Source organism: Prionailurus bengalensis, chromosome D3 (assembly GCF_016509475.1).
Source record: "Prionailurus bengalensis isolate Pbe53 chromosome D3, Fcat_Pben_1.1_paternal_pri, whole genome shotgun sequence".
Classification (NCBI taxonomy): domain Eukaryota; kingdom Metazoa; phylum Chordata; class Mammalia; order Carnivora; family Felidae; genus Prionailurus; species Prionailurus bengalensis.
Genome location: NC_057356.1, coordinates 66,792,713 through 66,816,768, shown reverse-complemented (window position 1 = coordinate 66,816,768; position 24,056 = coordinate 66,792,713). Strand labels below are relative to the sequence as shown.

General features: G+C 54.0%; 1 protein-coding gene across 4 annotated transcripts in view; it reads left to right on the top strand.

The window, feature by feature from the left end:
• Positions 1-18,245, top strand: part of ST8SIA5 (ST8 alpha-N-acetyl-neuraminide alpha-2,8-sialyltransferase 5) — a 59,749-nt gene extending 41,504 nt beyond the window's left edge. For 2 of the 4 annotated variants that reach the window (XM_043558731.1, XM_043558729.1), the window contains 5 exons: positions 2,602-2,688; positions 6,157-6,301; positions 10,179-10,291; positions 11,079-11,171; positions 12,527-18,245. In XM_043558731.1, the coding sequence (XP_043414666.1) occupies positions 2,602-2,688; positions 6,157-6,301; positions 10,179-10,291; positions 11,079-11,171; positions 12,527-12,995 (907 nt within the window). In that variant the 3' untranslated portion in view covers positions 12,996-18,245. Of the gene's footprint in view, positions 1-2,601; positions 2,689-6,100; positions 6,302-10,178; positions 10,292-11,078; positions 11,172-12,526 lie in introns of all 4 variants that reach the window. The other 2 variants (XM_043558730.1, XM_043558732.1) reach the window with 2 other exon arrangements.
• The last annotated feature ends 5,811 nt before the right edge of the window (positions 18,246-24,056 follow it).

Below are 24,056 nucleotides of genomic sequence, written 5' to 3'. Positions count from 1 at the left end.
GTGGGGGAGGGGCAGAGAGAGAGATTTTGAGAGAGAGAGAGAGAGAGAGATACAGAATCTCAAGCAGGCTCCAGGCTCTGAGCTGTTAGCACAGAGCCAGATGCAGGGCTCGAACCCATGAACTGTGAGATCATGACCTGAGTTGAAGTTGGATGCTTAACCAACTGAGCCAGCCAGGCACCTCATCTTATGCCCATTTTAAAATCAGGTTATTTGGAGGTGCCTGGGTGGCTCAGTCAGTTAAGTGTCTGACTGTTTTTCGTTTTTAATTTTTTTTTTTTAACATTTATTCATTTTTGAGAGACAGGGTGCGAAGGGGGAGAGAGAGCGCGTGCGAGAGAGGGAGACACAGAATCTGAAGCAGGCTCCAGGCTCCTAGCTGTTAGCACAGAACCTGAAGTGGGGCTCGAACCCACGAATCGTGAGACCATGACCTGAGCCAAAGTCGGACACTCAACTGACTGAGCCACCCAGGCGCCCCAAGCGTCTGACTTTTTTTTTTTAATTTTTTTTTTTATCGTTTATTTATTTTTGAGACAGAGAGAGACAGGGCGTGAATGGGGGAGGGTCAGAGAGAGGGAGACACAGAATCCGAAACAGGCTCCAGGCTCTGAGCTGTCAGCACAGAGCCCGACGTGGGGCCTGAATTCACGGACCATGAGATCATGACCTGAGCCCAAGTCGGCCGCTTAACTGACTGAGCCACCCAGGCGCCCCAAGCGTCTGACTCTTGACTTTGGCTCAGGTCATGGTCTCACGGTCATGGGATTGAACCCTGCATTGGGCTCTGCACTGAGCGTGGAGGCTTCTTGGGATTCTCTCTCTGCCTCTTTCTCTTTCTCTCTCTCTCTCCCTCTGCCCCTCTCCTGCTCGTGCACTCTCCCTGAAAATAAATACACATTGACAAATAAATAAATAAAATCAGGTTATTTGGCCTTTTGCTATTGAGTTGTAAGAGTTCCTTATGTGTTTTGGATATTAACCCCTCATCAGATAAATGGCCTGCAAATAGTTTCTCCTGTTCTCTGTGTTGACTTTGTACTCTGTTGTGGTCCTTTGCTGTACAGAAGCTTTTTAGTTGGACGTAGTCCCACTTGTCTATTTTTGCTTTCATCACTTGTGCTTTTGTTGTCATATGCATATGTACCTGTTTTCCACTTGCCTCCTTCCTGCTATTTAAGCTCCGTGGAAGCAGAGAGCTGTTTTGTTCACTGCTGTATCCCCAGTTCCCGCTACAGAGAAGAGTTCAATAAATAATTATAGACTCTCTTGGAACTCAGACTTCTTGGTTCATTCACCAGTTTATTAATACGCTCAACACATATTTACCACACGTCGGCTGTGTGCCTTCGCCCTGGATTTATGGTGTGAACTCAGGCGTGATCCCCTGCCCCTCCCGTTACTTACTGTCTTGTGGGAAAGATCAGGAGTGAGTAGGGATGGGTTATGGGTTTCACAAAAGGGGAAAAGTCCAGGGGGCTGTGAGCGAGCAGAGTCTAGGCAGTGCAGTTTAACCATAACAATAGCTTACATCTACCAGGTACTTTCCGTGTGCACTTCCTATGCTTAGGCCTTTATTGCATCACCTTATTTAATACTTTTCACAGATCTGGGACAGTGAGTGATAATCTATTATTATGCCCATTATATAGATGAGACTCAGAGAGGTCGAATAACCTGCCCGAGGTCCCATAGTTAGGGGGAATATGAACTCTGTCTGAGGCCCAGCTCCTCTTCTGAGTGCAAAATACACATACTTTGTTGCTATTCTGTATTTCTCCTGTACTCACCGCTCCCCCATCACCCCACCCTGTACCAGTCATGTATGTGTTCCTTCTGTGGGTGAGGCTTGCCCCGTTTGGGAACAACCCTTTCCCCTCCATTTAAACACAGGGGATCTTGGGGCGCCTGGGTGGCTCAGTCGGTTAAGCGGCTGACTTCAGCTCAGGTCATGATCTCGCGGTCCGTGAGTTCGAGCCCCGCGTCGGGCTCTGTGCTGACGGCTCAGAGCCTGGAGCCTGTTTCGGATTCTGTGTCTCCCTCTCTCTCTGACCCTCCCCCATTCATGCCCTGTCTCTCTCTGTCTCAAAAATAAATAAACGTTAAAAAAAAGTTAAAAAAAAAAAACAACACAGGGGACCCAGCTCTGCAGAATGAAACTGGTTTTTACTTTACAGTTAAGTGAGTGTTTGTCCTGGTTTTGGAATCAAGAACCTCTATGGGAAGCCGGTGAAAGCTTCAGATTCTCCCCAAGATATGCACATGGGCAGACAGAAATGGCATCGTGCCTGTAACTCGGATAGCTCCTGGGTTCCCTTAAGGCTGGTGGCTCTGTTGATAAAGGAGGCCGTGAGGCTTTGGGCTCAGGACGGGCTGGTTTGCATGTGGAAGGCAGGCTTGCAGGAGAGTGGTTCACTCCCCCTAGGAGTGAGCAAGACCCTGGGTGCCCGAGCATCGAGGACACCAAAAATAAGAAACCACAGTTAGCGTAAAGGACCACACCAGGATTGGGCACATGGGGAGCAGGAAGGGGTGATCGCGAATGCCGACGCTCTGCCCAGCCTGGCCCTTTCACGTTCTCTTCTGTCTCTACTCCCAAAGGGTGAAGCAGTCGGAGCTATTCGACAGATGGAAGAGCCTGCAGATGTGCAGATGGGCAATGAATATCTCTGAGGCCAACCAGTTCAAGTATCTGTGACTTGTCTGCCCTCCCCCGCCCTCCCGTTGGTGATGTTCTCCTTCCTGCCGCCCCGTCCTGCAAGGCCCGGCCCCGGGGTCGTCTTTTCCCCGGAGCTGGCCCTGGCTGGGCTTTGGGATCTGGGCAGCGGGGAGGTTCTGACTCAGTACACAGGCCGAGATGGGCACCCTGCTGGCCACGACCCCTGCATTCCGGCCCCTAGGCCTTGCGGCAGCCCCGTGGGGGGCTGGGGGGTGCGGTGTGGCCACTACAGCTCCACCTTGGTTCCAGGTCTCCAGCAGGCCTGAGGGGTGAGGTGCACTGAGCCTTCTTCTATGGCCGCGCCCTGTCACCAGCCCCTCCGGGGGCAGCTTGCTTGCACCAGACGCGTGAGGCCTGCTGTAGATGAGCTTCTAACTGCTCCCTGACCCAAAGCGATAGATTATAAGCTCCCAGAGAGGCAAGAGCCATAGTTTAAGGTTCCCCTGTCTGCAAGAGATGAGCAGATTAACATGAACTGTAGATTCATCGCTAAAATTCTGTGAGCTCACGGTGGGATTTTAGTGCAGACAGACCTTACAGAATGGGACTGATGGGACCCCGGGCATGTGGGTATAGACCGGATGCAGGCTACTCAGGCTGAAGTTTGGATGCAGTCAGGAGCCATCAGCATGCAGGAATCCTACCCCGGGGGGGCTGTGAAAAGCAAATGACACTAAGCATTTTGTCTTTTCCTTATGAGTCATTTGGTCCAGTTTTCTGCAATTCCAGGCCACGTCTAGAGACTGAGTAGTAGTTTTAAGTGGCACATTTTTAGAAATGTGGATGTTTAAAGTGATAACCCCGGAAGAGCAGGTACCGGCAGCCGCAAACCAGAGGCCTCTGTGAGACTGCAGACTCCCAGCTAAGGCCCAACAGGAGGGCAGGAAGACCCCGCCTCCACCCCCCCTCCCCCCCCCCCCCGCCATCATAAAAGTAGAACATGAACTTGAGCAAAGTGCCGGGAGGCGGGAACAGGTCCAAGGTCTGTGCGGCAAGTGCCACCCCAAATCCAGCCCTTAGCAAGAGGTGTTAGTGTAGGCACTGCCCTGGCAGACGCCCCCCGGGGGTGGGTGGGACCTGAGCAGGCTGATAAAACACCCAGCGCAGAGAAGGTCAGCGAGATGCAAGGAGATGTTGTCTGGGCTGGGAGCTGCACAGAGGTGTCCTCCGTGGGATTCACATATCTAAGGAAATAACGAAGCAGCAGGAAGATGATATGGCAGCAGAAAAACAAGGATTAAGTGTGGGAGCCTTCGGCAGGGATCAGCCAGCACTATCCAGCAGAGAGGCTCCGGGCGTGGGGCGGGCATGCTGAGCCCCTTCTCGGGGTGGGGGGCAGGGGAGTAGTTTCAGGTGTGGAAAAGGGAGATGACATCAGGTCTTGCCAGGCTCCAAATGGAAAAACCTTCAAAGCCAGTCGGTTGCCTCCCTTTGCTCTCATTACGAGCTCATTCAACGATGATGAGATCCTTCATTCAGGTTTGCAAGACCCTGGTATGGTGAAATGGGGAGGGGTGGAGGGGACGTGCTGGAAGGAGTCCTATAACTGAGGCCTTCCCTCACCCTACTGCCTACAAATGGACGTGTTGGCCTTCTGGTTTATAGCTCCGTCACTGGTAGGCTTGGTTAATATGAGAGAGTTTCCATCAGTGGTGAACTCTCCAGCTGGCTGGCAAGATTGAGTTTCTGGACCAGCAAAGCTAAATGGGCCAGTGCTGACTCATGGCCTCTGCTGGCCGGGTCCGTGGCCTCCCCTCTGAGAAGACTCAGTCAACATTCTGAAACTCATCACTCCACAGGAAGGCCCTCTCCGATCGGCAGCCAGCTGAGTTTCCCCAATGAAATCCCTACGAGAAATAAAGTCATAAAACATAATTTTATAACCTTCCTGGCTTTGGCAACCTGGAGTCGCAGAATTATAGAGGCTCAGAGGGAGAAGAGCCAAGACTACATTCTATGGATGAGGCGGTGGAGGCCCAGAGCCCAGAGCCCCACAGCTGGCAGGAGCGGAGCAGAAACTAGAACCCAGGCCTCCTGACACCGGGTTGGCAGCCCAAGTTTCCATCCCAGACCCTGGATGTGAACTCTCCAGCAAGCCCCTCCTCAAACGTTGGTGGTCGTCATCATCCCGGCTCCGTGGAGGTGTCCCGTCCCTCCTGGGGCCGCCTAGACACTGCACGTGACAGTGCCTGGAGCCAGTGTTGGCGGGAGGAGGCCAGTGTGGACTCAGCATAACACTGCTGCTTTGGGAGAAAACGGAGCCTCGCGGGCTCAAAGCCCTCCCCACCCCACCACGTGGGAGAGCAGCAGCTTGCCTCCCGTGTCAGGTCCAGCCCCTGGGCAGCCAGGGTGGGGGGCTCTGGGCCCCCAGGGCAGGGGAGAGCAGTGCCCAGGATCCTGCCCCTCAGCAGGCCTCGGAGAGAGAGTGACCCGGCAGAGCACCAGCTGAGGCAGAGGGAGAACTCAGCCTTCTCCGGCCTGGCCGACTCCCAGGTCGGCCTCAGCAGCCACCTTCTCCCTTGGAGGGCTTATTTTTATTTTTATTTTTTAGTTTTGCAAAGGCTGCTTGCATCCTCTAAGCTTTAACCCTTCTGTGGCTTGTGTTTGACTGCTCTTGTGAGTGAAAGCCACAGGGCTTTTTTTTTTTCTTTCTTTCTTCCTTTCTTTCTTTCTTTTTTTTTTTTTTTTAAAGAAACAATGGACTCCTGAAAACCTCTTTAGGAAGTCAGGCTCCTCTTTCTGCAGGGAGTCATCAACCAGCACCAGCCCACTTCCTGACCTCCCCTCTTCCTCAGACACTTTCTAAATGCTTCTGTTGACCATCGGTGTCTTGGGTTTTTGCCCCCCCGTGGGATAGGGGTAAACACCTTGTCTAAGGGGCCAAGAACCCTCTGTGTCCCCGGATTTCCATCAAGGCTGGATAAAGAGTGTTTCCAGAAAGTAGTAGAATGCCTGGCAGATCTTGGCGAACGCCTGACTGAGGCATGACTCATCCCACGACTGGCCGGCAGCTGGCTGTCGAACACCCGAACACTCGTGCGACTGACACCGTGCAGGATCCGGAGAGGCAGGGTGCCTGCCATCAAGGGGCTTTCGTTCAAGTGGGGAGGGGGTTGGTGGGTGACGAAGTGGGTGGTAGCTGGTCTGTGCTCTGGGACCTCGGAGGCCAGTGAGGTCAGTGGGGTGGGCAGCTGGGAGCTCCCGGAGAGAAAGGCGAGTGTGAGGAGGGGAGGCAAGGCCCAGACATTGGGAGGCATGTTGAAGGGGGAGGGGACGACATGAGCAGAGGCGAGGGGGTGGGAGTGAGTGTGGGAAGGGGTGGGGGGGAGAGAACGGCTCACCCCGAGGGGCCTCAGCTCCCTGACCCCTCTGTTCTTCCAGAGGCTTTGCTCTGCCCTGTGTCACCTGTCCCTCCTGCTGTGTCTCCTGCCTGGCAGGTCCACTCTGTCCAGGTGCTGCAACGCCCCCTCCTTCCTCTTCACGACGCAGAAGAACACGCCCCTGGGGACGAAGCTCAAGTATGAAGTGGACACCAGCGGCATCTACCACATCAACCAGGAGATCTTCCGCATGTTTCCCAAGGTGCTGCTTGGGGCACGGCAGTCTGGGCAGGGCAAAGGGGCGACCTCACGTGGCCCCCTGTGGCCACGCCCATGCAGTGTGGCATCACTCTGCTGTGCCCTCTGCACCCGTTGTCCCGGGTCAGGTTGGCTCAGTGGACTGTCCTCCGGGGCTCCCGTCTGGGCAGAGTGAGTGCCAACTGGCTATTATTTGAGCGACTTCTGGCAAGAAAACGGTTGTCAAATTTTGGTTATTGCATTGCTTGCAGAGGACATCCCGAAGATATCTGGGAGAGTGATTAGGCATTTGTCCCCCACTGGAGGCAGGCGCAGGAGCAAAACCATTCACACAAAGGTTGCATGCATGAGAAATCATGGACCAGTAGAAAGCAAATCGAGAACGATTTGGATGACCTTGGACAGTTCTTATATCTTCCAAGGCCCCAGTCTCCCTGTCCATCACACTGGACTGGTTTAGGCTAGGAATAGGTTTGGCTGCTTATAACAGAAAATCTAAATAAAACAAGATAGACGTGAATTGTTTTCCTTCCGCATAAAAGAAGTCGGGAGGGCTAGTACGGTGGCTCCCTGGTCATGGGGGACCACAGGATAAGTGATCTCATGAATGAACGGCTCAGGGCACCGAAGCTCTGGCTTCACTTGTGGCCTGACCACAGCGTCAGAATCTCAGAGAAAAGGGCCTGGAACCTGCCTTTTCAGCTCATTCTAGTGGTTATTACCATCTGAAGAGGAAGAAGGTTCCACTGGATGTGTTCATAACCACCACCTGGAGAGCAACGGGTCCAGGGCAGGACTTAGTGAGTCCAGTGTGCAGAAATGCTGAGTGGGGGCATGTCAGGTCTTTCTGGATGAAATCTGAGGGCCTGGGCTGCCCTGCTTCAACGGGAATGCTCATGAAACAAAGCCCACGGGTCCCTGCGTTCTGTTACTTAAACGGAGGGTGCTGATAAGATTGGGCCTTGTGGGAGCAGCGAGGAGGAGCACAAGGTGGAGAGGTGTCACACATTCTCTCCCCACGTCACTGGGCTGGAGGATGATGGGGATAAGCCACATTTACCAGGTGGGTCTTTTTTTTTAATGTTTATTTTTGAGAGAGAGAGACAGAAAGAGAGAGACAGAGTGTGAGGGGGGAGGGGCAGAGAGAGAGAGGGAGACACAGACTCCGAAGCAGGCTCCAGGCTCTGAGCTGTCAGCACAGAGCCCAACGCGGGGCTCAAACTCACGGGCCGCGAGATCGTGACCTGAGCCGAAGTCAGATGCCTAAGCGACTGAGCCCCCCAGGCACCCCTACAGCGTGGGTCTTGCAAGGCCTGGAACAGGAGGCTGATGTCCGACAGGTGGACTTACATCTCATGCGGGTCATGCCAGTGGGTGACAGTTCAGTTATGACATATGGGTCCAACAAGGTGCCGTGGGTATAGACGGCCGAGGCCCAGGGAGTGAGAGCAGGGCTGCCAAATGTTCTCTGGAAAGGGCCAGGGAGCAAATATTTTAAGCCTTGCAGGCCATATGGTCTCTGTCACAGCCACTCACCTTTATGGTTCCGGCACAAGGCAGCCACGGACCTTCACAAACAAACGAGTGTGGCTGGGCTGCAGTAACACTCTAGTTCCTATCAGACACTGAAACGTGAACTTTACATAATTTTTACGTGTCACGAAGTCGTCTTCTTTTGATCCCCACCCCCAACCGTTTAAAAATACAAAACCCATGCTTAGCTCGCAGGCTGTACGGAAACAGGCAGAAGGTCCGAGGTGGCCCGCAGGCCGTAATTAGCCACCCCCTGAGTTAGAGCCTGTGACTTAGAAGGATTCATACCCTCAAGGTAAGTACTTCTTTGGGATTGTATAAAATTCAGCTTCTCCACCTCCTCCCCCGACCCTGGAGATTCTGATTCCGTGGTTCTGGGAAGGAGCCCAGGAATTTCTATTTCCAGAAAGTACTCCAGGTTGTTTTTGATGTACAGAAGTTTGGGAGACACTGACATAGAACATAAAGGGCTTTGAGGATCTCTCCAAAGATAACTTTGGTTTTTTCCTTTCCCTGGTAAAAGTCGAACAGTGCAGTTTTCCCCAATGGCTGTGAGACACCCTTGTTTTCCCCATCCTGGCCCCTGGGCCTGTCCCTTCAGGGACAATGGGCCTTGAAGGACAGTCTCCCACAGACGGATGCAGCGTCTTCTTCAGATTTAGTCTCCTTCCTGAGGACCCACTGTGGTGTGATTGCCCATGACCCCACCGGGAGGCCAAGGTGCCGGCCAGGGCCGCTGTCATTCAGGGCTGGCCAGGTGATGTGTGCTGGAAGGGGAGCTGTCCAGTAGGCTCCTGGGGGGAGGGATCTTTGGGGACTAATGACAGTAATAATCTGGTCCTCCTGCCGAGATACCTCTGGGCCAAGCATCACCCTGGATAGGCTTTTCATTTACACTAGTGGTTCTTAACCCTGGGGACATTTGGCAACATTTAGAGACATTTTGGTGGTTATGATTGGGCGTTACCCTTGACATCCGGTGGGGAGAGGCCCAGGGATGCTGCTAAACATTCTGCAGTCCACAGGGCAGCCCCCTCCCCCCCCCCCCCCCAGCAAGGAATGAGCTGGTCCAAAGTGTCAACGCTGCCAGATCGAGAAACTCTGCTTCACGTTGTCTCACTTTTGAAAAGCACATGGAATTATCCTAATTTTACAGATGGGAAAACCAAGTTGCTGAGAACTCAAAACACTTGTCTATGGTTCCTTCACCTCATTATCACACAAAACCAGGGCTGAACCTGGGTCTTTTGCCTAGGGGACCCCATCCTGGTTGGTCCCGGGCTTTCCTGGTTTGACCCAAGGGAAGCCCTGCATCCCGGGCAGAGTTCCCCAGTCCTGGGCACACTGGGGGTTTGGGCACCCTGCCCTTGACTCCAGGTCTGTGCTTCTTTCTGCCTGTGCCATGCATGTGGCTGCTTGGTTCCATCTGCCTCAGGTTTCCTGGGGGGGGGGGGGGGCGGATTATGACCCAGAGCAGGGACGGGACAGAATCGGGACCCTTAACCCTCAGGCCAGTGTTTGCTTTTTCCTGCTGACGTGCTTGTGGTCCCCTGGAGAGCATGCCCAGGGAGCCTTGTGGGGAGCCGGTGCCCAGACCAAGGTAACCCCAGCAGTCAGGGTGTGACAAGGTCAAAGTGCCGTGAGATGGTCACTCCCAGGGCTCCCGCAAGTGTGACTGTCACTCAGGCTAAGTCCCAGGCTCCTCTGCACTTCGCAGAGATTTCAGGAATTTCCGGCCTCTCGCTGTTCCCCAGTGTGGCCTTGCTTACTCAGCCCTTGGTCTCTTGTCCCTGCTGCTGCCAAGTCCTGCCATGTGTCCCGGTCCATCTGATCTTTGTATCCCAGGCACATGTCCCCCCCCACTGCAGAGCAGAGAGAGGGTCTGTACCATGCCCTGAGCTGAAAGGGGTGAGAGCCAGGTTTAGGGCCCTGGTCCCAGGCGGCCCTGTCCCCATCTCTGTTGCTGTCACCCCCCAGAACATCTGCATTAACCAATAAAATATGCATACTAGAAGTCCTAAAGATGAGCTTCCCAACATTGGCAAAACCAAAGGCAAGCAGGACTAGCCACAACCTGTACTCTCTTCTTTCTGGAAACCTGAGGCATCCCAGAGCTTATTGAAAAGGTTGTGGAGACCTGGCTTCTGTTCCAGCTCGTTCGTACTGGCCAGTGGGACTGAGAACAAGTCTCCTGGCCTCTCTTCTCATCTGCAAAGTGGAATAACCACTTTTCTCCCACATTCCCTGCAAGGCTGGCTCGTAGACGTGATCATGGGTACAGGGGTGAGGGCACCCGAATAAGGCAGGGAGGGCATTGCCTGTGACAGCCGCGTCCCTGTCTCCCCCAGGACATGCCCTACTACCGGTCCCAGTTTAAGAAGTGTGCAGTGGTGGGCAATGGAGGCATCTTAAAGAACAGCCGCTGTGGGAGAGAGATCAACAGCGCTGACTTTGTCTTCCGGTAAAGAATCCCCCAGGCTCTGCACCTGCTGCTTCTGCCCCCATGGCCCTCCGGCTCTGCGCCCTTCCCTCTTGTGGTGCCCCACCCCCATGCCCCAATGCTGTCCTTCAAGAGATCAGCCTCCACTCCCCAGCCCTGCACACCCTCATGCTCTGGGTTGTTTCTTGCCCTCTCCAGCCCTATCCCTTGGGGCCAGTGGCCAAACCTCTCAGGTCCTCTGTTTCCACGTCTGCGGAATGAGATGTGTGCAAAGAACACCTCTGTTTTCAAAATAATTAATTTTTTTAAAAAGAGCATAGCAGCTATATGAAGGTCTGTGCAGATCTGTGGGTGTGCAGAACCCTCCCCAACTGGGTTCTTCTCTTCCAGAAGCAGGGCTTGGAACAAGGGCGGCCTTGGGGCTGACACCAATATTGGCTTCGCCCTGGCTTTAACTAAGTCAGAGATGGGTCCTGGTATTTCTTCTTCCTCAGATAGAGCCCCCTCTTACCTCTTTGGGGATCCTCGCTTACATCTTTAGCCTGGATAAAGAAGATGGGTTGAAAATAAAGGCTTCATGCAGAGGGATTGGGGTTGAGGCTGTCCACCATCATTGTGCCAGTCGGGGGAGGGGGGACTTGCTTCTCTATGCACAGGCCACAAAGATTCCATCCAGCTGGCTGCCTCTGCCTCCCTCTGCCCATAGGAGCAACATCTCCTCCCTCCCCACACCCTCCCCCTGCCTGCTCTCCAGCTGTGTCTAGAATGACTGAGCACATACGGCCTGGGTGCCTTGTCTCTTGTGCAGGTGCAACCTACCCCCCATCTCGGAGAAGTACACCATGGATGTGGGAGTGAAGACGGATGTGGTCACTGTGAACCCCAGCATCATCACCGAGAGGTAACTGACCCTCTTCTAGACTTGTGCTGTCCAGTATGGTACCCCCTAGTCACATGTGGTTATTGGCCACTGGAAATGTGGCTATCCAGATTGACGTGGGCTGTCTATAAGTGTAAACACACACCCGATTTCAAAGACTTAACATGGAAAGGAGGATGGACCATATCTCATCCATTGTTTGTATCGATTACCTGTTGAAAGAGTAGTATTTTGGGGGCGCCTGGGTGGCTCAGTCGGTTCAGCGTCCGACTTCGGCTCAGGTCATGATCTCGCAGTCCATGAGTTCGAGCCCCGCGTCGGGCTCTGTGCTGACTGCTCAGAGCCTGGAGCCTGTTTCGGATTCTGTGTCTCCATCTCTCTCTGACCCTCCCCCGTTCATGCTCTGTCTCTCTCTGTCTCAAAAATAAATAAACGTTAAAAAAATTAAAAAAAAAAAAAGAAAGAAAGAGTAGTATTTTGGGTACAGCAGGTTAAATAAAACACTGTGAGCATTAAATATAATATAAAAATTGACTTCACCCACTCCTTTCTACTTATTTAAATATGATCATTAGAACATTTTAAGTGAGATATGTGGCCTCAGTTCTATTTCTTTTGGACAGCACCGGTCTAGACAGTCTTCATGTAGATGGGCCAGAAAGCTTTCCTGAGTGTGACGGGGGAAGACAGCTCCCTACCCTGGTGTATCCAGGGGGCCCTGGGAGAAGACTCTTAACAAAGATCTCAGTCCCCACCTAGTTCCCCTCCTGGGGTTTGTCTGCCTGGGAGGCCTTGGGGACGGGGGTCAATGGGTTAAAACAACAGCCAAGGGCCTAGTCACATCATCCAGGTCAGACCAGGGGTAAGAGAGGGGACAGCCAGAGACCAGAGGCTAAAGAGTTGGTAAATCAGGCGAGGGAAGCACGAGTGAGGGGCTGCGGGGCAGGAAGGAGAGAGCAGGCACACTCATTTGGGGTACTCATTGGGGATCTTGGGAAAGAAAGTACACGCGTCTGCCCTGAGGGCCCAGGGAAAGCCTCCACTTCCTCCCTACCTCCCCACGGAGTCCCCCCTTTCCCCCCACCCAGCCCCGGGATGCTCTCATCCCTTTGGGTTAAGCACCGCCCTCCCTACATGGTTGTCCCTTTGGACTCAGATTGCTTCCACTTAGAAAACAGAAGGCAGGCCATTCATCTTAGGAGGTGAATGAGATGAAAGGAAGTGGGGTGGCCTTGAGTCCCCTGCATTTTCTGGAAAGACCCCGGGGTGCCGGATGGGGGCAGCAGGGGCGGTGGGGCGGGGGAAGAGGCGCACAGGCACGTTGGGGGGGGGGGGGGGGAGTGGGCCGACCACCCTTCTGCTCCGGCCCCGCCCAGGTTCCACAAGCTGGAGAAGTGGCGGCGGCCCTTCTACCGGGTGCTGCAGGTGTACGAGAACGCGTCGGTGCTGCTGCCCGCCTTTTACAACACGCGCAACACCGACGTGTCCATCCGCGTCAAGTACGTGCTGGACGACTTCGAGTCGACGCAGGCCGTGTACTACTTCCACCCGCAATACCTGGTCAACGTGTCGCGCTACTGGCTCAGCCTGGGGGTGCGCGCGAAGCGCATCAGCACCGGCCTCATCCTGGCCACCGCGGCGCTCGAGCTCTGCGAGGAGGTGCACCTGTTCGGCTTCTGGGCCTTCCCCATGAACCCCTCGGGCCTCTACATCACCCACCACTACTATGACAACGTCAAGCCCCGCCCCGGCTTCCACGCCATGCCCTCTGAGATCTTCAACTTCCTGCACCTGCACAGCCGAGGCATCCTCCGCGTGCACACGGGCACCTGCACCTGCTGCTGAGGGCGGCACAGGCTGGCCGGCCACCCCGGCAAGCAGAACCTCGCTCCTCCTCTCCTTCCTGCGCCGGGCAGTGCGTGGGCCAGGAGGCAGGGATGGGGGGGCGGGCACAGTCAGCTCTGTGCTAAGCCTCCTGGCCTCAGCCGGGGCCCTATGACCCCACCCTGCCCGTAGGTAGCATGCTGCTGGGCCACACCCCGAGATCAGGGGCCTTGAGGATTGCCAGTGATTAAAGCACATTTGCACTCAATTTTAGCATTCGGGAGAGTGCAGGCTGTAGTGGCCTTGTCTCAGCTAAAGAAAGGCCCCACGGAATGGAAAAGGGGGAGACTGGTCGTGTGAGCATGGTCGAGATTTAATTCAGACTTTTGGCTTCCTGAGTTTTATACTGAGGCCTCAGCTGTGAATCGATATCTAGAATCTCAGAGCTTACAGAGCAACCCAGCAGCCAGACCTTCCTGTGAAGACAGAGTGGCTCAGAGGGGTCCAGGGTCTTAACCACGCCCTTTCAAACACATCCTCAGACACACACATGCACAGTCTTGGTGCCTCCGGGTTCAATCCTGTGTTTGATATTCTGATGAGAAGGACCAGCCATTTGCACTAAGGTTTCCAAGCCAATGTGATTGACTCAATACGTGCTTAGCAATTTGCTTCCTCTCCTGTCTCCTTATTTCCAGCTCTGTTTTAACCAGGAGTTATTTATAAGATCTGTTCCTCTTTATGCTCCAGAATCCTGCAGAATCCTGCTACATTGTGTTTCTGACCTGTGGGCTCCGGGCTGGAAAGCACTGAGATGCAACCGATGAGCTTTGCAGACGGGAGTGCATCATGGCCTCCGACACCAGCATCACTGAGGCTTTCGCTGTGAAGGCAGGACTTGGCACTTTACACAGCCGGGCGGCCTCACGCACACGGACCCACAGAGCCTGTGCTTTGGGAAGTTAACTGTGCCTGGGCCAAAAGGGGTTAACGTGGCATTTCACATCTGAAGTTCATTCCCTTTGCTCCCCGCAGGGTGTTACCACCATGAGCGTGGCTGTTCCTAATAGACACCCACGGTGAATTGCCTTAGAACCTAGCTGCACGGACTCATAGAATGTTAGTTCTGGAGGGACTTCAGACTCCAACCTCTCGCCTTCCCTCCCTCCCTCCCTCCCTCTCTCCGTTCTTCCCTTCCTCCTTAGACACTTCTGAAAGCCTATTCTGCTTTGGTCTGGGGTTGGCCTTGGGAAGACGTGATGACAAATCAATTCAGTATTGCTTTCTCCTTGGGCCGGAGGGCAGACCGTATGCAGGCCCGAACCCAGCTGCTGGGTGCTCTGGGGAGGACGAGGGGCTGTGAGATTTCAGCAGGGAGTGCGGCCTGCCATCTGATGGCCTCCTTGTACAACGCAGAACAGCACATCCCGCCAGTGAGACACAGAGGGGAGCGTGGGCCTGGTCCCAGGCCTCCAGGCTCCCGGCCCACGGCTCCTTTCTTGGCAAAACCGCTTTGTTTGGGCTTGTGTTCCACGCTGGTGGGTTGTCATGGAGTGCATGCTTCTGCCTCTGTTCTGAGCCCTGGTCCTGACCGGGAGACTTTGCGCTGCTTGTCTGTAGGGCAGGGAAGTAGCCACTGAGACTAAGTAGACCCTAGTACGCCATGAACTGGGGAAAACTGGTGGAGGGCTGCGCTTTCTTGGGCTCTGCCTGTTCCTCCCAAGGTACTTATGGAGGTTTCCAGCCACTTGTTTGTGGTTGAGTGCAGTTCTTGAAACCGTGGAATGTTAAGACTGCAAGACTCCTAAAGACCATTTTGTCCCATTTAAGGGAAGAGACCTAGAAGGCGGAGGGGGCCTGGGTCGTGCCTGGGGCTCTACTGAATGGCCAGAGCCCCTGAGTGACACTTCTGTTCCAGGTGGGGCAGGGCTGGGGGGCAGGAGCCGCGGTGAATCAGACATCAGGGTTCCCACCGCTCGAGGGTGCTGCGGGTTGGCATCTGCCCCAGCAGGGCCCTCGTAGGAGCTGGCAATAGGACATAATGATCCACACCCATAGAGGAATCGGGACTCGTGGTCCCATTTCTGCCTGCGGGTCTTAGGGCGAGTTGCTTCCTCTCCCCACAGATCTCACTTTCCTCATCACTACAACTAGAGGCTTAGGAAAGATCTCTGGGGTCCTTGCAATCTCTAATTTGTTGTTGGAGGTGTTCCTGATGTATGGATCTGAGCCACAAATAGTATTTGTTATTACGATAGTTAACATTTGGTGTGTTCTCATTCTGTGCCAGGCCCTGCACAAAGCACTTTCTTTGCATTATCTCCTGTGATCATCACAAGACCCCGTAGGTAAGAAGGCTCCCATCAGGTGAGGAGGAGGTCAGACACCCAGCGGAGGAAACCACACCCAAGCGTGTGGAACCCCAAAGCCCACGCTCTGGACCTCTGTCTTAGCTGCCTCTCGGCCAGTGTCACAAGGGCTGGAACCAGAGGGATCCTGACGGAGGTGGCGCTGCAGGGTGGACCCTGCTCCAGGGACACATGCTCTGGGAGGCCGTCTTGGGTCCGAAGGCAGTCTCTGCCTGGAGTTGTCCCCCACCCCCACCCACAGTGAACGTGTGCTGTCCTGGCATTGGGGGTGGGGTGGGTTGAGGGCATCTCTATGTCTGCAGGTGAGGACAGATGCCCAGAAAGAGTGACAACATGTTGACTGACTTGTCCAAGGCCCCATGGCCAGCTAGGGCCTTGTTTGGGACTCACCTGGTCTCCTGACTTCCAGGCCATCCTCCTTCTCCCGCGGTCAGTGTTTGTGGGGAAAACATTTTTTTCAAAGGCTCAGAGAGACCTGGGCATCGATTCAGGAAGCCCCCACCATGCTCCTCGAAGCCGACCCTCCCACCGTGCAGTGCAGACTAGCAGTTTAAATTCTTATTTAAGGGAAATCGATTCCCCACAAATGAAACAACCCTCGTGTCTTCCTTTGTGCTAAACCCACGGCTCCAGGGTTGAAAGGCAGCAGAAACAAGTAAATGACTCAGTGCTTAGCCAAGCAGAACGGAAGGTAGCTCAAGGTCAGATGCCGCCTTTGAGGCGGTTTAGCAATGCTGTCGAAGCAACTCTGCCCACCAGTCACCTGGTGCCACAGAGAGCAGAGGGCCTCACGGCCCTTGACTTTGCTGAATGTGGGGAGGGGGCAGGGACGGCACTTCCTGACAGTTGAGGGAGGGCACAGAGCTGGCTTTCAGCCAGGCCTTCAACAAATAATTATTGGGCACTCACTTTGTGCCAGGCATCGTGCTAGGTGCTGGGGGATGAACGATCGATCGAAATGATCAAAACGTAGCCCCTGCCCGCCCCCGGGGCTGACAGCCTGGTGGGCGTGTCCAGACACTGAACCAGGATCCCACACGTGTGCTAAAAGCTGGCAAGTCCGAGCTCGGGGACAGTTACCAGGGAAAGAGGACGAGGGTGTGCCGGAGTTAAGCTGGAATTCTGCAGGCTGGTGATTGCCAATGCAGCGGCTGCTTCTCAGGCCTCATCCTTGAAATCCGTGTGACGTGTGACAAGGGTGGCTTCGCTGTCCTTTTGAGTCCTCTCCTCCTTTGTTTCCTAACAAACCACTCTCCCCTGACTTCCTTCCTGTCTCTGAATGCTCCTTCTCAGGCCCCTTTGTTGACTCATCTTCTGTGAACCTCAGGGTTCTCTTCTCTCAGCAGGAGAGAAAGCTCATCTATTCGCAGCCTGTCTCTCCCGTCCTTGCGTCTTAGCCCCCTTACCTGCAGGCTGGTTCTCCCTTGGATCTTCGGAAGCACGCTCACCGCGGCCTCCTGAACATCTGTCCCTGCGCTGCATTGCAAACCTCATCATGTCCTCAACTGGCGTAGTTAAGAGGACACCCTGGATTCAAGGTTGCCTCTTATCACTTACTAGCTGCGTGACCCAGAGGGAGCTGCTGAAGTCCCTGGAGGGTCTGATTCATTATCTGAGGAGTGAGGCCAGGACGCCAGCCTCTCCAGCCGTGGCGAGGGTCAAGTGAAATAGGGCTGCACGATGCCTAGCACAGAGCCTGGCACAAACTAGACACTCGGTGAGCCCAGCTTCCTCGGCCTCCTCCCTCCCCCAACCCTCCCCCAGTGAATGGCTCTCCTGCGCTGGTGGTCGCTCACCCGAAAAACCTGGGTCACGCCTGGCTCCTCCTTCTCTGTCACCTTCCGTATCAGCACAGCTGATGGAGAGCCACACTCTGCAATGCCTGCCATTCAGTGGCGGCTGCCCGGTGAGTGGTGATGTCCGGCGTGGAATTCAGACGAGATAGCGTCTTAAGTGAGAAAAGAGTGAAAATGAAAATCCGGCACACAACCCCACTTCTGCCCCTCTGTGAAGACGAGTATAAGACATAACCCACTATTAAACTAGCAACACAAAAATAATTGTTTGGGAATCGATTACATTTATGAAATCTGTTTGGGCCTTGACACGATTCAGAGATTTTTTTTTTCACTATTTTTGATTGTAGTAAAATACCCATGACGTGAAATCGACCATTTGAGCCATTTTTAAGCGCACAGTTCAGTAGCGTTCAGTACGTTCACGTTGTTGTGCAACCAGTCTCCAGAACACCTTTCATCTTACAAAACAAACTCTATGCCCGTTAAAGGACAGCCTCCACTTCCCCTCCCCCAGCCCCTGGAAACCACCACCCTATTTTCAGTCTCTGTGAATGAGATTATTCTAGGTATCTTGTATAAGTGGAATCATATGGTATCTGTCTTTTTGTGACTGGTTTATTTCATACAGTATCATGTAGGTAGGTACAAGCTGTTCTCAGATGGCATTCGTTGTTTTCAGTGTCTCTGTAATACAATTCTGATTTTCCTTTTGGTCCGGAGCAGTTCTCTTGGGCCCTTGGTCCATCCCTGGCTTCTGATGACCTTGACACCTTTGCTGAGGCTCAGCAGACCCGGTCTGCTTTGCTAGCTGGGCTCAGCTGTCCTGGCCACAGCCAGTATCCTGAGAGGCAACAGCTCTGCCCATCTTTTTTAAGTCATTAGATGTTTCCCCTGCAGAGTCTCTTCTGTGAACCCTCCTTCTTTTTTCATTTCAACAAGCAGAAAAGGCAGAGGGAGAGCGAGAGAGAAATACACGCTTCAGTCAGTGACTTAGCGCTTGGCACAAAAGCCAGAAATCAGTGACTGTCTTTCTTTCCATTCGGGGGATGGTTCCCTTGGCAACTAAGTAACTCATTTCCTTCAATAAAAATGACTTGCTCAGCTTTGGGGTAAAAGTTTTATTTCCTCTAGAATTGTGGTTCTCAGCCTTGTGTGCACATTAGAATCACCCGGGGATCTTTATAAAATAACCCTCATGCCGGGTCCCAGAGATTCGCCCAGAGAATCTGATTCAGTTGGCTTAGGGATAGGGCCTCGATCCTTTCAAAAATCTTACGTGACTCTGTGGCACAGCGGTTAAGATCCACTGTCCTAGGGCGGAGGGGCTCTGCCTCGGCTGCACTTTGGAGTCATCTGAGGAGCTTTGAGAAATACTTGTGCCTGGACCCTGTCTGTCCCAGAGGCTCTGATCCAGTTGGTCTGAGGTATGACCTAGGTAGTCAAGTCTTTCAGCCTCTCCCCATGACTCGAATACGCAGCCAAGGTTGAGAACCATATTCTAGAGGTTCTTGAACCTGAAGCTGCGTCAGAGTCACTCGGAGAGCTTGGGGGTTCCCGGGCCCCAGCCTGCGGTCTCTGCTTCGGTGAGCTGGCATGGGGCCTTTCTTGCCGGCGCCCAAGTGATGGCGATGCCGGTCCAGGGATGAGGGGGCCCCATCCTGGTTGGCCTCAGATTTTCCAGGTTTGACCCAAGGGAAGCCCTGCATCCCGGGCAGAGTTCCCCAGTCCTGGGCACACTGGGGGGTTTGGGCACCCTGCCCTTGACTCCAGGTCTGTGCTTCTTTCTGCCTGTGCCATGCATGTGGCTGCTTGGTTCCATCTGTCTCAGGTTTCCTGGGGGTGGGGGCGGGGGGTGGGGGTGGATTCTGACCCAGAGCAGGGACAGGACAGAACCGGGACCCTTAACCCTCAGGCCAGTGTTTGCTTTTTCCTGCTGACGTGCCTGTGGTCCCCTGGAGAGCATGCCCAGGGAGCCTTGTGGGGAGCCGGTGCCCAGACCAAGGTAACCCCAGCAGTCAGGGTGTGACAAGGTCAAAGGGCCGTGAGATGGTCACTCCCAGGGCTCCCGTGAGTGTGACTGTCACTCAGGGTAAGTCCCGGGCTCTTCTGCCACGCTGCACTCTTTAGCACAGAGTTCCTGGCTCACTGAGGGTGGAAGCTGGGTGCAGTGATCTGTCCCTATCCCCTACCACACCCGTGGAAAACAAGCAGGTGATGAGGGAACGTTCTGCAGAAACGGTTCATGTGACCCAGGGACTAAGTTCCCTCCCTATTGCGCTGGGCTCTTCCTTCCTTTTCCACCTGCCTTTGGAAAAGGTTCCAGTTGAATCCATCATCTTACTATCTGGATCCTGCCTCAGTCCCTCCTCCCCACAACTGGAGGCAAGTCCCTTGCCCCTTCCCTCTGGAGACGCCTCCAACGATGTGGTCCCAGCAAGAACTTTATCCGCATAGCAGCTCAGAAGCCCATATTCAACGGCAAAGTTTACAAGACCCACTGAACACCTTGCAGACTTGTTAAAGGAGACTATGATTACTTTCTTACTGAAACAAGGTCAAAGCACACCTCACTTCCCGGGACCACTTACCCAAGCAAGCTCACTCAGCCCTTAGGTAGTTGGGGACTCAGATGAAGGAAAATTGATTTTGAGCCCCTGAAATAGATGCTGTAAAGCTCTGTGTTAAAGACCAAACATTCTGCAAACAGCGGATCCCTTGTGGCGTTCGCTTTAATTTTAAATTCAATTCTAGGGAACTTGATTCCGGTTTCTCATAATAAAGTGAACGAAGAGAATGACAACAGGTGCTAGATTTAGCAAGAAATGGCAGCTAGTAGCCTAACAGTAATGGCATTAAAAAGACCCAAACTCGACATTTTACATTTCGGAAAACAGCCAAGTGATCTGAGGCCGGTTAGTGGAGGTGCAAATGTGCTGTGGTAGCCCCGAGGGCCCAGAGCATCTTAGATCTGCTCACCCTGTGACGTCGGCGACCACACTGGGGGGACGGGAGCAAACAGCCTTCGGTATCCTGTGTTTAAGAAGGCAGAGGAGGGGCGCCTGGGTGGCGCAGTCGGTTAAGCGTCCGACTTCAGCCAGGTCACGATCTTGCGGTCCGTGAGTTCGAGCCCCGCGTCGGGCTCTGGGCTGATGGCTCGGAGCCTGGAGCCTGTTTCCGATTCTGTGTCTCCCTCTCTCTCTGCCCCTCCCCTGTTCATGCTCTGTCTCTCTCTGTCCCAAAAATAAAAAAAAAAAAAAAATGTTGAAAAAAAAATTAAAAAAAAAAAAGAAGGCAGAGGAGCAGCTTACCCATTTCAGAATTACTTCCATTCCCAAACACTTACAACACAATCCTAGAAATCTTGGTGCTTAAAAGGTTGGCCCTCAGATCTCTTGAAGTTCGGGTGGGTGCAGTAGTTCATTATCTGAGAATGTAGGGTAAACGAGATAGGCAGACTCACTCTTTTGGACCGGCGTGTTCCCTCTGACTCTTCCCCCAAGAAAAAGAAGGCCAGGAGCAGGGGGGGGATGCGCCCCTTCCGCTCCCCCCACCAATCCCTGGAAGGGAGCTTCGCAGCGTGGTAGACGGTGCTTGCCACGACATTCTCTATCTGCACCTCTGCTTCCACCGGTGGTGTCCTGGTCACGCTGGGGCCAGGGCGGTCTCTGCAGTGACTCCGGCCCGGAGTCCTTTGTGAATTTAAGAATAGGACTCTTTTTCTCCACCCGCAGATGAGCACTTCCTGCTTTCCAGGCACCGTCGTCCTCGGTTTTCTCACCAGGCCTCCCTGTATTCTTCTGAGAACGGTGGGGCGGTCAGGGGGCGTCACGACCTCACTGGGGCCCAGAAGGACGACTATGGCATGCCCCCGGTCACATGGGATTTGTGGTAGTGTTCTGGGGTTGGGCGCCCCAGCTTCCTGAGGGGACAGAGGGGGGTAGTAGCCATGTCCTGCGCTAGCCTCTCAGGCTTCTCTGCTTTCTTCCCGCTGAGGTTGCCAGGCTGATTGGAGTCTGGTCCAGGCCTGGGCTTTACCCCGGGCCTCGCACCCTGCCTCGGTCTGTGGAGGGCTCTTTGTAGCATTCATTCCTCTCGAGGTCCTGCGCGCGGGGCTCCCAGAGCCGGAACACCGGGTGGCTGTGCTGTACTTGGCAGAGGGTCGCCTAAGGCCACAGGTCTGAGCAGAGGGGGACTGTGGAGCAGGTCAGCATCAGACCCGTGGCGCCGTAGCTGTTTGGGAGGAGGTTGGTGGGGGCCCCAGCGACAGGTCCTCCCAGCCCATCCCAGAGCCAGCCCTCCCACACTCTTCTTCAGCGGGACCCTTGACTCTCACCGTGGCCACCTTCTGAGCACGCCCTCCTGCCCAACGTTGCTTTGGGGGCAGCTAGTCCCTCCCTGGGGGCTCCCACACTTTGCACAAATGTTTTAGGGTGCAACAGGGTCTTCTTGGTCGCCTGCAAATTTCATTTTTGGACCCAACCGCCCTCCCCACAGAAAGCTGTAAGTCTTCAAAGCTGTGTTGTTTGAACCGTGAAACGTATGCAGATGTATCATTATTATTTTTAACTAACACACTATCTCAATGAGCACACGCCGGGTTGTTTAGCATTAACAGTGTGGAGTCAGTCCCCTGCCACCCTGCTGCCCGGATGAAGCTTGGGTGGGGGGGCAGACGACGAGGCCAGCAGAGGAAACCCGCCCACCGCCCTGCGGCCGCGCTGGCCCCGCGTCACTTTGCAGGGAGCCCTGCCCAGGGGCTCACGTGAAGGTAGAAGAGTTTGTCCCCGAGGGCTTGGTGGCACCGACGCCACTCCGAGTGGCTGCTGTGTGTGAAGACAAAGGGGCCACGTGGCCGTGACCTCTGGGGGCTTCTCGGCCTGTGCCTGTCTCGCTGTCCTTCCCAGGAGCTGAATCACACCGCACGTGCTCCACGGGGCCGTTCCCGCCGGAGAAGCAAAGGGAGGCCGAGGTGTCACTTGCTGGGATGCGGAGACGCGCCGGCTGAGGGCGAGGGGGCTGATGCTGAAGGACGTCCCTCTCTGGCCCGCCCGGCTCGCTCCCTCCGCCACCCTGAGGCCTGATGCCTCGGAGGGAGACGCTCCTTGCCGGGTGCAGACGGGGTGACGGGGAGTGCAGTCCGTGCACAAGAGCAGGGGTTCATCCAGGGGTACGTCCAAAGTACATCCGCCAAAGTACATCCATGCAAAGTACAGCTGTGTGCGGCCGTCCCTGAGGGATTCGGAAGTGATGACTGATCTGTCCTCGGAGTATAATCAGGGCACTTTGTATCTGTCACTGTGCTTGCAAGGCCCTCAGTTTCTACCCAATAAAACCAGTCATGTGGTTCATCTAGCAAAGACTGGCTGTGGCCGTGTGTGTGTGTGTGTGTGTGTGTGTGTGTGTGTGTGTGTGTGTTTGAAGGCTTGGGCTCATGCGGCACAGCCCAATGCGAAGAGGCTGCCGGGACTTGGGAGGGACCCGTGGCCTCCCTGGGCATATCTTTGGGCCGTCTTGGGTCCTCATGTGACCTGTTCCTGTCTGAGCAGGAGAGTAGGTGGGCTCAGAGACCAGATCCAGACCAAGTCGGTGGGGTCCTGAAGCAACACCCCACAGGCCTCAGGAGGACACGGAGAGGGAACCACAGGCTTGTGTCTGCGGAGGGAGAGTCCCGGGGAGGGCTGGAGGGCCGACCGAGCAGGTGGGGTATCAGACACGCTCATACCTGGAAGCTACACAGCCCTACCTCTCTTGAAGCAAAGCAGCCGTCAAGGTCTGGAGTCACATCAAAAGGCATTGGAGCACAAATTAGCTTCTTATAAAGTTTTTTTTTAATGTTTATTTATTTTTGAAAGAGAGACAGAGAGCAGGGGACAGGCAGAGAGAGAGGGAGACAGAGAATCTGAAGCAGGCTCCAGTGCAGAGCCCAGCGTGGGGCTCGAACTCAGGAACCATGAGATCGTGACCTGAGCCGAAATCAAGAGTCGGACGCCTAACTGACTGAACCGTCCAGGTGCCCCTAAAATGTTCTAAAAAGCTCTTTCCATGCCAATGTCCATGAGTGTGTTTAAAATAGGATTATATAGGGGTGCCTGGTGGCTCAGTCAGGTAAGCGTCCGACTTTGGCTCGGGTCGTGATCTCACGGTTCATGAGTTCCAGCCCCTCCTCCAGCTCTCTGCTGTCAGCACAGAGCCCACTTCAGGTCCTCTGTCTTCCTCTCACTCTGCCTCTCCCCTGCTCACACTCTCTCTCTCTCAAAAATAAATAAGCGTTAAAAAAATTAAAAAAAAAATAGGAGTGTGTATATATATATATGTATATATACACATACACATATATAGACATATACATATATACATATATATACATATACATACATATGTAAATACATATACCTATATATGTGTGTATATATGTATGTATATATACACACATATATACACGTTATTTTTTTTTTTAATTTGTGCACAAACAGCCTGACTGGAGCTCACCTGTGGAAAAGACTTCCCCAAATCTGCATCTTGGGGAGGTCCAAAGCCTTCCCTGTGCTTTCCCATTAGAGAAGATGATGTGTAAACCCTCAGAGGCTGGCATTCAGACACCTGCTTCTGAACATGTTTTGGTTGTATATCCCTTAGCCACCCAGGTACTAGATGTAGACCTTTCCTTGATATCCATGATCATATAATGTATATACAGTGATGCAGGAGGAGAGGAGAAAGCGATGGAAACCCCTTCCAAACAAGCAACCTCAAATGGAATGTTCAGTGTCCTCTCGGCGTCCCCAGGCTAACATGTCCTTGGCCAGCCCAACCGCCTGCCAGCCTCCCAGTGTGGACACTGCACGTGGCCTCAGCCTCAGCCAGCCTCTCTGGCCCCTCCTCTTCTTGTCCCTTCTGTGTCTCCTGTCCCCAGT